We start from the raw sequence: 12,728 nt of genomic DNA, 5'->3' as shown, positions 1-12,728 counted from the left end.
GAGTTTATATTCTTTTTGGTGCCAGGTTAAAACCTTTTTATTTGTTATCTGAAAAACTAATGTTTAACAGTTGCTTTTATTTAACTTATATTTTTGGTTAATTGTTATTATGTAGTTTTATTGTGGTTGTTTTAATGATTGTAAACCATCCTGAGATGCTATGCATAAGGGACAGCATACAAAAATTTTAAATAAATAAAACTTAAGGGTTAGATCATATACTAGAGGGGAAGAAGTTGCCTCATGATCCCAAATACCTTCTCTCCTTTCCAGCAGTACCTCTAGATCTTCTAAAACATCCACATTGTTTCAGTTAAAGCTCAAACCCTGAAGCAGCACAATGTTACAGCCAAATAGACACTGATGCAGGCTTTGTAAATTAATCTGTATATCCTGACATTGCAGCTTTATTTTTACACATGAGCCCCTTCCCAAAGCATGGATGGTTCTTGGAAAAGGCTAATCCAAGCAACCTAGGAAATAAGTAGAAAAGACATTGCTTTAAATGAATTCATCTTCATTGATTGTGATAGTTTAACAACTGCCAATACAACATATGAGACTGCTGCTCCTGGATTCAATTACAGCTCCTTGTGGCTTAGCTATATTCTATAAAATACAGCTCCAGAGGATTTGCCATTGTGATAGATCTCAGAAAATCATTACTCAAGTGATAGTGGTTAGTTGCACCTTTCCGCCAGACTTCTCCTCCACAAGTCTCCTAGTTTGGACATATGCAGCAGGAGACCTAAATTGGCCCAGTCCTTAAGTCTTTATTTTAAACATAATATTGCAGTTGTAGCTTCTTGCTAAGCCAGGGTATCACATGGAACGAGGCGAGCTTCTCGGGTGGTAGTTAAGTAATTCTGATGAAATCGATACATACAGCAATGATTGTGACTACCAAGGGCTGAGATGTAGGCTTGGCTGTCCTCCCACTGAACCAGCAGGGGGCAATGGTGGCTATGCATTACACACAGAGCATCCTACGAAATGGAAATTTCCTGCCTTCAGACCTTTGAAAGCATCAGCAGATACTTCTGATGGGAAGGTAGTCTCACATAATCAGAGGAGATGGGAAAAGAGCACTGTGTTTGATCAAGCACATTCACAATAGCTGTCAAGAAACAAATTTGCTTGTTGAAAGGCAACTTTCAAGAGGCAACTTTCTCCCCAGCATACTTTCTGGAACAGGAAATCCCACAAAACAGATGTAAAGCAAATCAGTCTGTGCAACAGAAGATGATGGAGCAGAGTCAAAGTTAGAACGTGCTCCTGTCACTGAGTGCATTGAGTAAAATTTTTCTTCACTGCAAAGTAAGGCAGATATTGCTCTGGAATCAAGATGACCAACCTTTTTCTAAGAAGAAAGCAGGTAGGATGGGGAAAACTCCTGGCTCCTAATATGGCAAGGCTCAGTGATCTTGATTCCAGGACTATTCCATGGTCCACAATCTGTTTCCATTTGCTATGTAGTACTCTGGTCTCCCAGGAATAAAATCTCTCTCGGGGAACAAGCTGGGCTTAAGAAATGTTCAGTTTCTCCTTGAGCTTCTCAGGCACATCGAGTCCTGAATGAGTTAACAGTTCACCATCCCAGAGGGCAAAGGCAGGCACCAGAGGACGTTGGAACGGCACAGGCATGCTGTGGATGAGCACATGTTTGTTTGTATCCACCAGGCCAAGGGTGCTGCTGCTGCTGCAGTTCAAGAGCAGTCCCACTCTCTCCAGGTTGTCAGTGATACTGATGGGAGTGGTCTCATTGGCAAACATGGCATTCCAACACTGGTCAGCATATGTAAAGACCCAGGAATGGTCGTCCATTCCGAGGCAGACTTCCCGGGAGATGTCCACATCCGCCACTCCAATGCGGAACTCTTGCGATCGCTTGACAGTCACTTCCCAGTAATGACAGCCACTGGACATGGCAGTGTCACCCAGTACAATAGCCCAGTCCCTGAAGCGTTCAGGGTTCTGGGGAACTTTGGTGGGGTCAATCCCCAGCATCCGGTAAATGACACCAGTGTCCTTGCCGAACAAATCCAAGGTGCTGTGGGCTGTTTTCTCATCGAGTTTGAAACTGATCTCTGTAATAAGAGAAAGATTATATACACACACACCCACACCCACACACACACGAGTGCTGATATTTTACTGTTCTCCAAAAAGGAACCTAAAGGGATAATGGAAATGTTTTACTCTGTGATAATCAAGGAGTTCTACATCCTACACACAGGATCCAAAATCTTTGCTGTTCACTTAAAAGTAATTCTAAATACAGCTTACAAGTAGTAATAAATACCTCTACCACTACAAGAACAGATACAATGTATGCTGGAATAAATGGCATGGACACATGAAGCCTTAAGACGTTCCTTCGAGGTATAGGCCTGTCACCCAAATAAGGCTGTCTTAGTTGATAAATCTGAATCAGTTTGCATGGGAATTTAAAAAACAGCAATGTGAGACTTTTTTTAACCCTTCAAATTGTAGATACATGTTATAACAGGGATGATTTTTTAAAAAGGAATTCCCCCTTGTATGAAAAGATGAAGATGCCCATTGAGATGATGTTTTGCAAGATTTCATATTTAAAGTACTTTTGAATGCAACCTTATGCCCACTAGATGTCTGGTTGGCCATAGGAAAATTCAGTCGCAGCTCCAGCCTTGGAAATTCACCCCACAGTTGGAGTGGGAACTCTGAATTCAGAGTGTCCTCCTCCTCCCTTGCAGGCAGCATGGAAAAAACTGTCACAAGACTGACCTCAGGGCTGCCACTAGCGGGTGTAGGAAGGGGAGAGGTGAAGTGATCCTTCACCAGAATACAGAGTATCTTAGCAGGGTTCCAGCCTTTTCTCCTTGTGAGCAGGGCAAGAGGCTTAGAGGACAAAAGCTGTCCATTTAAGTCTTTTGCAGAGCAGGAGAAACACAGAAGTTACTTTCGTCTCCATACTTCTCTAGCCCTTGATAAGATGCCTATAACATTTCACGTCCTACTTTGAATTTAATAAAATGGTTGGATAAAAATGCAAACCTTATGTGGTCAGGTGAAATAGCTGTAGCAAACTGTAACAATTAATCATTCAAGGCTTAGTAACAGTATACTTAAGTCTGGGCCTTGAATGAAGGACACAGTCCTCCACAGACTTACCCAAAAGTAAATCCCATTGAACTCAGTGAAACTTACTTCTGAATAGACACCATAAGCGACAGGAAGAACTGACCAGGGCTTTGAGGAAATAAGTGAAGATTGTAATCATGGGAATCTGTAAGCATTTATGATAAGAAACTTTACAAGCATGCCATCCCCAAACATGCCACTCTCCCAGAGCTGAACAGTGGCACAAGAAGATATTTGGGTGCAAAATGTAGGAGACATTTGTTAAGAAGCAACACCCACCTGGCCATTGCATGTGTTGTAACTGCCTCTTGAGGGACATAAAAGAGGTATATATTGTAGCGATATAATTTTAAATTAAATATTAAAAGGTAAAGGTTTCCCCTTGACATTAAAGTCCAGTCATGCCTGACTCTAGGGGGTGGTGCTTATCTCCGTTTCCTAGCCGAGGGAACCAGCGTTTGTCTGCAGACAGTCTCTGTGGTCATGTGGCCAACATGACTAAACACTGAAGTGCACGGAACACTGTTACCTTCCCACTGAAGTGGTACCTTTTAATCTACTTGCATCTGCATGCTTTCAAACTGCAAGGCTGGCAGGGGCTGGGAAGGAGCAATGGGAACTCACCCAGTTGTGCTAATTCGAACCCACGACCTTTCAATCAACCAGCCCAGCAGCACAGCAGTTTAAACCACTGCACCACCTGCATCCCTAATTAAATATTAGGACAGGTAAATAATGGATCCAGTTTCATCCTGTGTATAATATTTTGAAGAACTTTTTGGATAAACATATGCCAGTAAGAATTGTGGCTTAAATTTCCTTTAAGGTAAATTTAATTTAAGGTAAAATATGGGGCAGGACTTAATTTTTTAAAAGGGCACAGAGATTCATCTTTATAATGCTATGATTTTTATGAGCATCAGAAAGGGACTGTGAGAAACAGCATAATAAATTACAAGTATTACCACTGGCATTTATAGGCTAGATTGTAATGCATGAGAGTAAGCATCACCTAAAGTGTATCTTTTTGAAGGAAACATATGGAGGGGTTGGGATCTCTTCTGTTGAACACTTTTGTTGCAGGCATATTTTAACACCCCAACCACAGCCCTTATAAATAATGGATTCCCACTGTTATTGTTATTAACAGATTAATCTGAAGGGTTGTGAATGGTTAAAAATACTTTGTAATGGGCAAAAAAAAAGTCAGATGAGCACTTGTCTACTTTAAAGTGTAGTGGCAGACAGCATTCCTTACTCACAGCTTCTCCCAGTGGTCATGCACTTCCTTCTTGTGCAAAGGGAAGAAGATGAGCAGCAGCAAAGCTATGCTCTCGCCAGTAAAGTGCACACAACAGCATATCTTAATGATTTGTGGAAATACAGCTGTACTGGTAAAACTGTGATTCATTAACAATCATCTGAATACGCTCTTCCAGTTCGATGTGGCATTTGATTTATACTTCATGATGTTCATCTTCTACTTATCTTTGCTTGATAAAATACTCCTTTAGTTTAATCAATACTCAAGGAGCAGGGAAAGACTGATTATAGGAGGGTAAGCATGCTCTTATGACATCGGTAGAATCCTATGTGGATAAAGGATGGGCACTAAAACAGAAAATGTATGACATGTGTGCATAGTGCCTATACAGATGAGAGGCAGTGTTTTATAGTGGTTAGAATGTTTGACTGGGACTTGGGAGATCTGGATCCTAATTCCCATGCAACCATGAAACTCACTCATGGGTCAGTCATTGACTCTCAGCCTAGCTTCTCTCATAGGGTTGTTTTGAGGATAAAGTGAAGAGGAATACATAAGCTACCTTAGGTTCCTCACAAGGGCAAAAAATGCAAGAGGTAAATGCAACATAATATTTTAATAGGTATCTGCCCTACAAGTTGCTTCTAGGGCACTGCAACTAGGTGCAATTTACAAGAAAATTGCACACATTTCAATATCTAGGTGAAATTTATACCAATTTTTATTGATGCTTATTTAGATTTAATGTCCCATTTTTCAAGGTAAATTGCCACTAGACAAGTTATTTTCTTTCAAAATATGTAACAAAACAAGCATCAATCAAAGAAAACTTCAATTAAAAGCAGCAGGAACTGAAGAGCAAAACCAGAGGGAAACTAACCAAAAATGAAGTTTTCAATAGATTTAAAAGCTATGTGAGAAAGCATCATTAAGTGATATGAATTAATTGTTGACAGACCTGGCCAAATAATTTGGAATCAGGAAAAAATCCTGGAAAAAATGCTAATACCAAGGAATTGGAAATACTTTCCTCCCCCACCTGTGTATGGCTTCATGCATATCACACAAATTTAGTTTAAATGCTACAACATTCCAGCTACCATTTTCAGCAAATGTGGAACTAAGCCAAATATGTTCATGATCAAACTTAATTAAGACCTGACTAAAGTTTTCTAAATATATTTCTAAATAAAGGAAATGCCAATAACTAGCATTTTGTCCCTGCTAGAAAAAAATGCACTTAATTGCTTTCTGTTTTATAACAGAACATTGTCAAACCGTTAAGTCCTTCTGCTTCTGAAGGAAATGGCATGCACCAAGCCAAATAGACACCACTGGACCAGCTGCCTTAGCCTTTTATTAGTTTCACTATATGACTAATCCCAAAGTCCTTAATGAGCGAAAGAGTACAGGTGCAGAACGAGCAGACACCCAGTACTATTCACAAAAATTCCAGAAGTTTAACCGGTGTGGCTGTTCCTGCTATGAAGACGGGGACGTTTTGCCTACTTAATGTCTGTCTTGTCTCTGCAACTGCTAAAAGCTCGGGATTCGACCAAAACAAAACCATGGAGAGGGAGGAAGAATATCCATACTTGCTGCAGGAGCTATTCTGTTTTACTGAATTCCAGAGTACACTACCTCTCCGAGGCACTTCTCTTGCAAATCGGTGCCCGAACCCGCAAAAGCTCCAACCTCGCTGCTTCAGCACCCTCAGTATGGACGCCGCCATCTTGTATTAGCCTTCTTGCGTCACGTGAACTAATTCAATCTAGAGGCTCCCACGGACGCCATCTTGGAAGAGGGCATCACTGCCCCACCCAGCTGAGATTTCCGCCATCTTGAAGTCAGGAGAACCACATTATTGGTAGCAAAGGCCGCTTCGGGGCCGCCATCTTATAGTCGGAAGTCCCCACCCCTCCCTCTGCGGAGCCATCTTGCGGCGAAGTAAAGCTAGTTGGACCGTCATTTTGTTCACTTCAGGCGGAACGGGAGGGGTTTCGATGAAGTTGAATCTGCTCTGGATTGGGAACCAAAGCTACCGCTGTGTGTGGCCGCCAGCTTTTGATTGCTTGTATTGGTTAATTTAATTTCCCGACGTGCATGTGCGGGCTGCAACTTTGTATGTTGGGCTTCTACTGGCCTTAAATTTCTGAAGCGGTGGCTCCTGTGCTGTCTGAATACACGTAACTGCCTAGTCCTCGTGCCTGCCTGTCCATACTGATGTTGCTCTATATGCATGGTTAGCGTGTTCCACTAGGCTGATTTAAATGTGCAGGAAAGGGAAGAGTTAAAGCTGTTCCGGGATGTACTATTTCAAACGGCAGGTGTGCTCTCCTCTAAAAAAAGTGTTGTGGGAACCTCACATATCGGAATAGTGGGAAAGAGTATTTTTTTAACAGAGAAATAGTATTCGAATGTCATCTCCCGACTAATGTGGTGCAGTCCGGGTAAAGCTTTGCCACAATTTTGCTGCATATATGAACCACCCCCCCACCTCATAACAGGACTGGTATTTATAGAACTCTTTGTAGATTGGCATTTAGAACTGGGATTTCCTACTAATTGCAGAGCTGGTTTACATGATATGACAATCACGAGTAACTAGTCCCAGAAGCTAGTTACGCTGTACACCCACAGCCCTTTGTTTTACCCACAAGGCGTTGTTGTATCATCTGAAACACAGTAACCAATCCCACCAGGGGTAAAGGGAAGCAGCAAGCAAGACAAGGGTGGTGAAACAACCCCCCCTTACTACTTTTTGCAGTCTTACCTGTGCCACACCCAGTGCATCTTTACTTTGTTAACTCTGCAAATGTTTAAAGGTCTTTTAAAAAATACGTTACTTGTGCAAACCTACGAATGTTTAACCTGCTATAAACACTTTGTAAGTGAATTAAGATGGATTTAGATCTAATGGTACAGCTGGAAATTCAGCCATGTGCTCCCAGTGAGCCAGTTCACACATAACTATGAGTAATTGGGGATGAAGAAGCATGCTCACACATGCTGCGATTGCTCTCACTTGGTTCATACTGCCCATGAGAGCAGCCAATCAAGCCATCCATGGTTTCTTCACTGTTTTATGAGTATCATTGGCTTGTTGCACTCCTAATAAGCCAAAGTCATAATCCAAGGCATGTCCCAGATTTATGATTCTGCCTTGTTAGAGGAACAAACCAGAAATCCCAGTCTGGATATAATGCTGAACAAACCATGGACGGAAGCTTTTGGCTTCTGCTGGCAGGAAAAACCAAGCAGAAGTGATTGTGCAGCTGCACTGGCAAGTTTATCAGTATTTGCAAGCCAGGCCAATGAAGCCATATAATCAAGAAAACAAAAACAGCTTTTCTATATTCATACATAATTTCTCCTGCATTCCTAAGAAGCAATTGCACTGAGAGCTTTGACTGATTTGTTGGTGGAACTTATTCTGGCTGTGGTGTTACCAGTGTAAACTTTGTTCTCAACAAGAAGTTATTCTGAATTAAATTACTGCTGAAAGATTCAGCAGTAGTTTATTGCCATTTCCCCAGACTGCGTACAAGACACAGTGAACATAGTTAAGAATGAATTACTTCCATCATCTTGGGCAGAAATGCATAGACAGAGTCGAATGTCCTTTTCATTACCCAGGACAAGCAAATATGAAAACTCAGCCTGAGGGCAAAGAGAGGGAGAGCAATATTTTATTCCTCATTGAACTCAATGAAAACAATACAGGTCAAGCGGTTTACTTACTAATGTAGATCTCTGTTTGAATAGGTCATCATAATGACTACCACTGTTTGAATAGGTTGTCATAAAGACATCCCAAGGTAGAATGTTAACACAGAAACATAGAAACAGAGTGAGTCAGAAGGGGCCTCCCGGGCCATCTAGTCTGGCCCCCGGCTCCAGCCAGCTCCGCTCATGACATGCCCACCATGTGCACGTCCAGCATATCTTTGAACACCCTCACAGATGGGGCCTAAACAACCTCTTGTGGAAGTCCATTCCACACCCTTGGGGTTCTAACTGTCAGGAAGTGCTTCCTGGCATTGAACCTTGGCTCCCTGGGCTTTGCTCTGTTGGAGTGTGTCCTGCCTTCCTCTGCAGGGGAGAACAGGTCTCTACTCATCTCCATGTGACATCCCCTCACATACCTGTATGTCACCAACAGATCCCCTCTAAGTCTCCTCTTCTCCAGGCTGAAGAAACCCAGTTTCCTCAGTCTCACCTCATACCTCATCCCCTGCAAACCGGCCACCAACCTTGTGGCCCTACGCTGCACTGACTCTAACCTGGCTATATCCTTCCTGTAATGAGGGGCCCAGAACTGAGCACAATACTCCAGTTGCGGGTGCACCAGAGTCACATACATATACGGTAGTAATACCTCTCTCGATCTAGAAGCCACACTTCTGGCTATGCAACCAAGGGTGGCGTTTGGCCTCTTGACCACTCATCACACTGCTGACTCATGTTTAGCCTGCAGTCAACCAGTACCCTGAGGTCCCTTTCACAAGTGGCTGGAGAGCAGCACTTGTCCCCTAACTTGTACTTATGACAGCTATTCCTATGCCCCAAGTCCAAGACCTTGCACTTACCCACATTGAACGCCATCCTGTTGTCTCCTGCCCACTTCCATAGTCTGTCCGGATCCTTCTGGATCTGGAGTACCTGCTCCTCAGTTGTGGCCACTGCTCCAGTTTTAGTATCGTCTACGAATTTGATCAGCAGACTGTTCACCCCTTCTTCCATGTCATTTATGAAAAGATTAAACAGGATCGGCCCCAGGACAGAGCCCTGGGGAACCCCGCTTGTCACTGGCCGCCATCCTGATGATTCCCCACTAATGGTTACCCTCTGGGTCAGTCAACCTTGCCCTAATCCATAAGACAGTGCTTTGCTGTATCCCAAAACTCCTCAGTTTCTCAACCAGGATATCATGGGGCACTTTGTCAAAGGCCTTGCTGAAATCCAGGTGTACCACATCCACTGCATCCCCTCCATCTAGCCATCTCGAAACCTTGTCATAGAATTCCACAAGGTTTGTCTGGCAGGACCTGTTTTTGTGGAAGCCGTGTTGTGTGGCTGCCAGCCTCCCTTCCCTATCTAGCATCACTAGATCTCTCTCAATTATGAGCCTTTCCATTGTTTTTCCTACAATGGACGTAAGGCTAACAGGTCTATAATTCCCCATGTCCCTTTTACTACCCTTTTTGAAAACTGGGACCACTGATGCCACCCTCCAGTCCTCTGGAACTTCACCCATTCTCCACAAGGCCTCAAAAATTGGAGGCCAGCAGGCGTGAGAGAACCCCTGCCAACTCCCTAAGTACTTTCGGGTGTAACCCGTCAGGACCTGGCGCCTTTGTAATGTCCAATGCCCTGAGGAGCCCCTCGACTTCTAGGGGGTGACTCTAATCTGTGCCCCCAAATCCCCGGCCTCATCTAAGCTCCTATGCAGATCTTCCCTGTCCTGCTTTGGGGAGAACACAGAGGCAAAATAGTCATTTAGCATCTGTGCCTGTTCCCTCATATCAGTCACTGGATCTCCTTCCTCCTTAAGTAGTGGTCCCACTACTTGTCTCCCCTTCTTCTTCCTATTTACATGCTGAAAGAAGCCCTTTTTGTTGCTCTTGATATTCTTGGCAAGTCTCAGCTCATAATCAGCCTTAGCCTTGCGGAGAATCCTTCTGCAATGGACCTCCTCCTCCCGGTATACCCTTTTGTCTATTTGCCCCAGTAACCATTTCCTACGGAGGTTCCTCTTTCATCTAATCCCTCTAACCACCTCCTTTCGCATCCATGGCAGCGCTCTCCTCTGCCTCTCTACCTTACTAACTAGAGGTATTGTCAAGGCTTGCACCTCCAAAACCTCCCTTTTGAGTGCCATCCACCCCTCCTCAACTCGCTTACCTTCCAGTAACCTATCCCAGGAGACTTTCCCCAGTCTGGCCTTCAGTTGGCCAAAGTTGGCCCTCTTGAAGTCCCAGTTTCTGGTGCTTGACCTGCTGCACATCCCCAGTCCCCTGATCTCAAAGCAAAGGATGGAGTGATCATTCACATCCAGAGCTCCCCTAATCTGGACTTCATCTATCAGCTCCTCTCTATTGGTTAAGACCAAGTCAAGGATGTTTTCCCCCCGTCATCGCCTCTTGGACCCTCTGTATGAAAAACCCTCCCTCTATAGCTTCTAGGAAACGACGTGACCTGGCTGTCACCGCTGAGTGAGTAATTACTGTGTCTCTCCCCCGAGATATCCTTAGAATCTGGTCTGTCCATCCAGGGTCTCAAGTTTACCTGGAGGGCGATAACAGATCCCCACTGTCAGGTCTCTTTCCCTGTCAAGACCCCTAAGTTTCACCCAGACTGCCTCTACCGAATCCCCATCTGTGCTGCATTCTATCTCATTGCATCCTATCCCTTTCCTGACATATAAAGCCACGCCCCCACCCCTCTTTCTCTTCCTGTCCTTTCTAAAAAGGTGATACCCCTCTATGTTCACATTCCAGTCTTGCCTTTCATCCCACCAAGTTTCTGTGATTCTCACCAGATCATACCCTCCTATTTCCAGGAGAGCTTCAAGCTTTTCCTGCTTATTACCCATTCTCCTAGCTTTAGTGTACATGCACCTCAACTCCTTCCCACCACTTCCTTTCCTTGGAGTTCCCAGCCTCCTCCTTCCTCCCCTCCTCCCTGATACCTGGCCCCTCTCTGTAGGAGTCCTGTCAGTCCCTGCAGTATCTCTAAAACCCTGCTCCCAGAGCCCTGCTCCTCTCCCCACACTTGTCCAGTGCAGACATGTTTCTGGGGGGCCTGACCCCCCCCCCAGTTCAGTTTAAAGTCTTCCGGACAAAGCTCACTAGAGCATCTCCAAAGGACCTTTTCCTCATCCTCGTGAGGTGCAACCCATCCCTTGCCAGAAGTCCACTGTCAAGAAAAAAAAGCAAGAGGTGGTAAATTACCTTAAAGGTAAAGGTTTCCCTTTGACATTAAAGTCCAGTCATGCCTGACTCTAGGGGGCGGTGCTCATCTCCGTTTCCTAGCCAAGGGAACCTGTGTTTGTCTGCAGTCAGTCTCTGTGGTCATGTGGCCAGCATGACTAAACATCGAAGTGCATGGAACGCTGTTACCTTCCCACCGAAGTGGTACCTTTTCATCTACTTGCATTTGCACGCTTTCGAACTGCAAGGTTGGCAGGAGCTGGGACGGAGCAACAGGAACTCACCCTGTTGTACAGATTCGAACCAGTGACCTTTCGATCAACCAGCCCAGCACCACAGCAGTTTAAACCACTGCTCCACCTGCACCCAATGTTTTCTCACTAAAGACAATTTGAGGTGATTTTTGAAACCCCATGTTTCGTTTCTAAAACTCAAACTCCAAATAGCTTCAAATGATAGATCTCTTTTATGCCAACTTCCATTTGCACCATGTGAATCTCATGAAAATTGCTGGATGTGGGCAACTCGTATCTACATTGGACTTCACATCCTTTACAGCAAGGGTCAGAACCACCAGAACCCAAAACAAAGGGAAGTGACTGCAAATTACTTCTATAGTCTTTCCAGCCTCAACTTAGCCAGTTGATTGCTTACAGTCAAAGAAGAAATGGGTCAAGGTGTTTTGTCTCCATAAGCTCAGTGAAGGTATCCCCATCTGAGTATGCCCCAGCCAGTGATAGGCAGAAAGTAGAGCTATAGATGATTTGAATATCAGTTCCCATAAGTCCCTGCCAACATAGCCAATGGTCAAAAATGCTGGGAGTTGAAGTCTACCCCTGCCCTAGAACGTTCTATGTCATTGGATAGGATTGTGGGATGCAGTACACTTTATATAGGAAGTCGGCCATGGTGCAAATCAGATTTGCATGCTACTTCAGACATGGTATATGTCCCTTGTATTGGGCTAACGTTTAGTGGTTGCCTAGCTTGCCTGCTCAGTTTTGACCACCAGTTGTCAGTACAGAACTGCTTCCTTGTCACTTCTATATGTTCCAAGGCCTTTCTGATAAGTGTCACTCAGGAAATCAGCACTCAAGATGTGGATGGTGGTGTCATCGCTGACTCAACCCCTGGAGAACAGTTGAACCCTTGTCATCACACCCACCATCCCAGTGTAGCCCAGGTCTTGTGAATTCATTTCTGTCTTTCAGGAAAGCCATTGCAATTGCGGCCCACACATAAGGAAACCCTATGCTTTGGCATGATTTGGTCCATGGGGTCACAAAGAGTCAGACACGACTTAATGACTGAACAACAACAAAGCTTTGGATATATATGAGCGGGGCTCACTTCCCACCTGCTATTCCCTGACTTTAGTTGCAAGCTTCGCTGTAACCAATGGGAAAATG

The 12,728-nt window shown here is 44.2% G+C and overlaps 1 protein-coding gene across 1 annotated transcript; it reads right to left on the bottom strand.

Moving 5' to 3' along the window:
- Positions 1-397: 397 nt before the first annotated feature.
- SPRYD4 (SPRY domain containing 4) lies at positions 398-6,121 on the bottom strand. The gene is made up of 2 exons (XM_044422179.1): positions 6,029-6,121; positions 398-2,087 (listed from the first exon to the last, which is right to left on the bottom strand). Exons 1-2 carry the CDS (start codon positions 6,117-6,119, stop codon positions 1,525-1,527), a joined length of 654 nt encoding a protein of 217 aa, XP_044278114.1. The 5' UTR covers positions 6,120-6,121; the 3' UTR covers positions 398-1,524.
- Positions 6,122-12,728: the final 6,607 nt, after the last annotated feature.

The sequence above is a fragment of the Varanus komodoensis genome, unplaced genomic scaffold (genome assembly GCF_004798865.1).
Source record: "Varanus komodoensis strain SLA01 unplaced genomic scaffold, ASM479886v1 scaffold12, whole genome shotgun sequence".
In the NCBI taxonomy this organism is placed as follows: domain Eukaryota; kingdom Metazoa; phylum Chordata; class Lepidosauria; order Squamata; family Varanidae; genus Varanus; species Varanus komodoensis.
The sequence above is the reverse complement of the archived record's forward strand: the minus strand, read 5'-3'. Positions and strand labels throughout refer to the sequence as shown.

Excerpts from the sequence above, each read along its gene's own strand:
- SPRYD4 (XM_044422179.1), bottom strand. The coding sequence starts at position 6,119 with ATGGCGGCGTCCATACTGAGGGTGCTGAAGCAGCGAGGTTGGAGCTTT. Across the intron at positions 2,088-6,028 it reads AAGAGAAGTGCCTCGGAGAG|AGATCAGTTTCAAACTCGAT; the intron begins GTAGTGTACTCT and ends CTCTTATTACAG.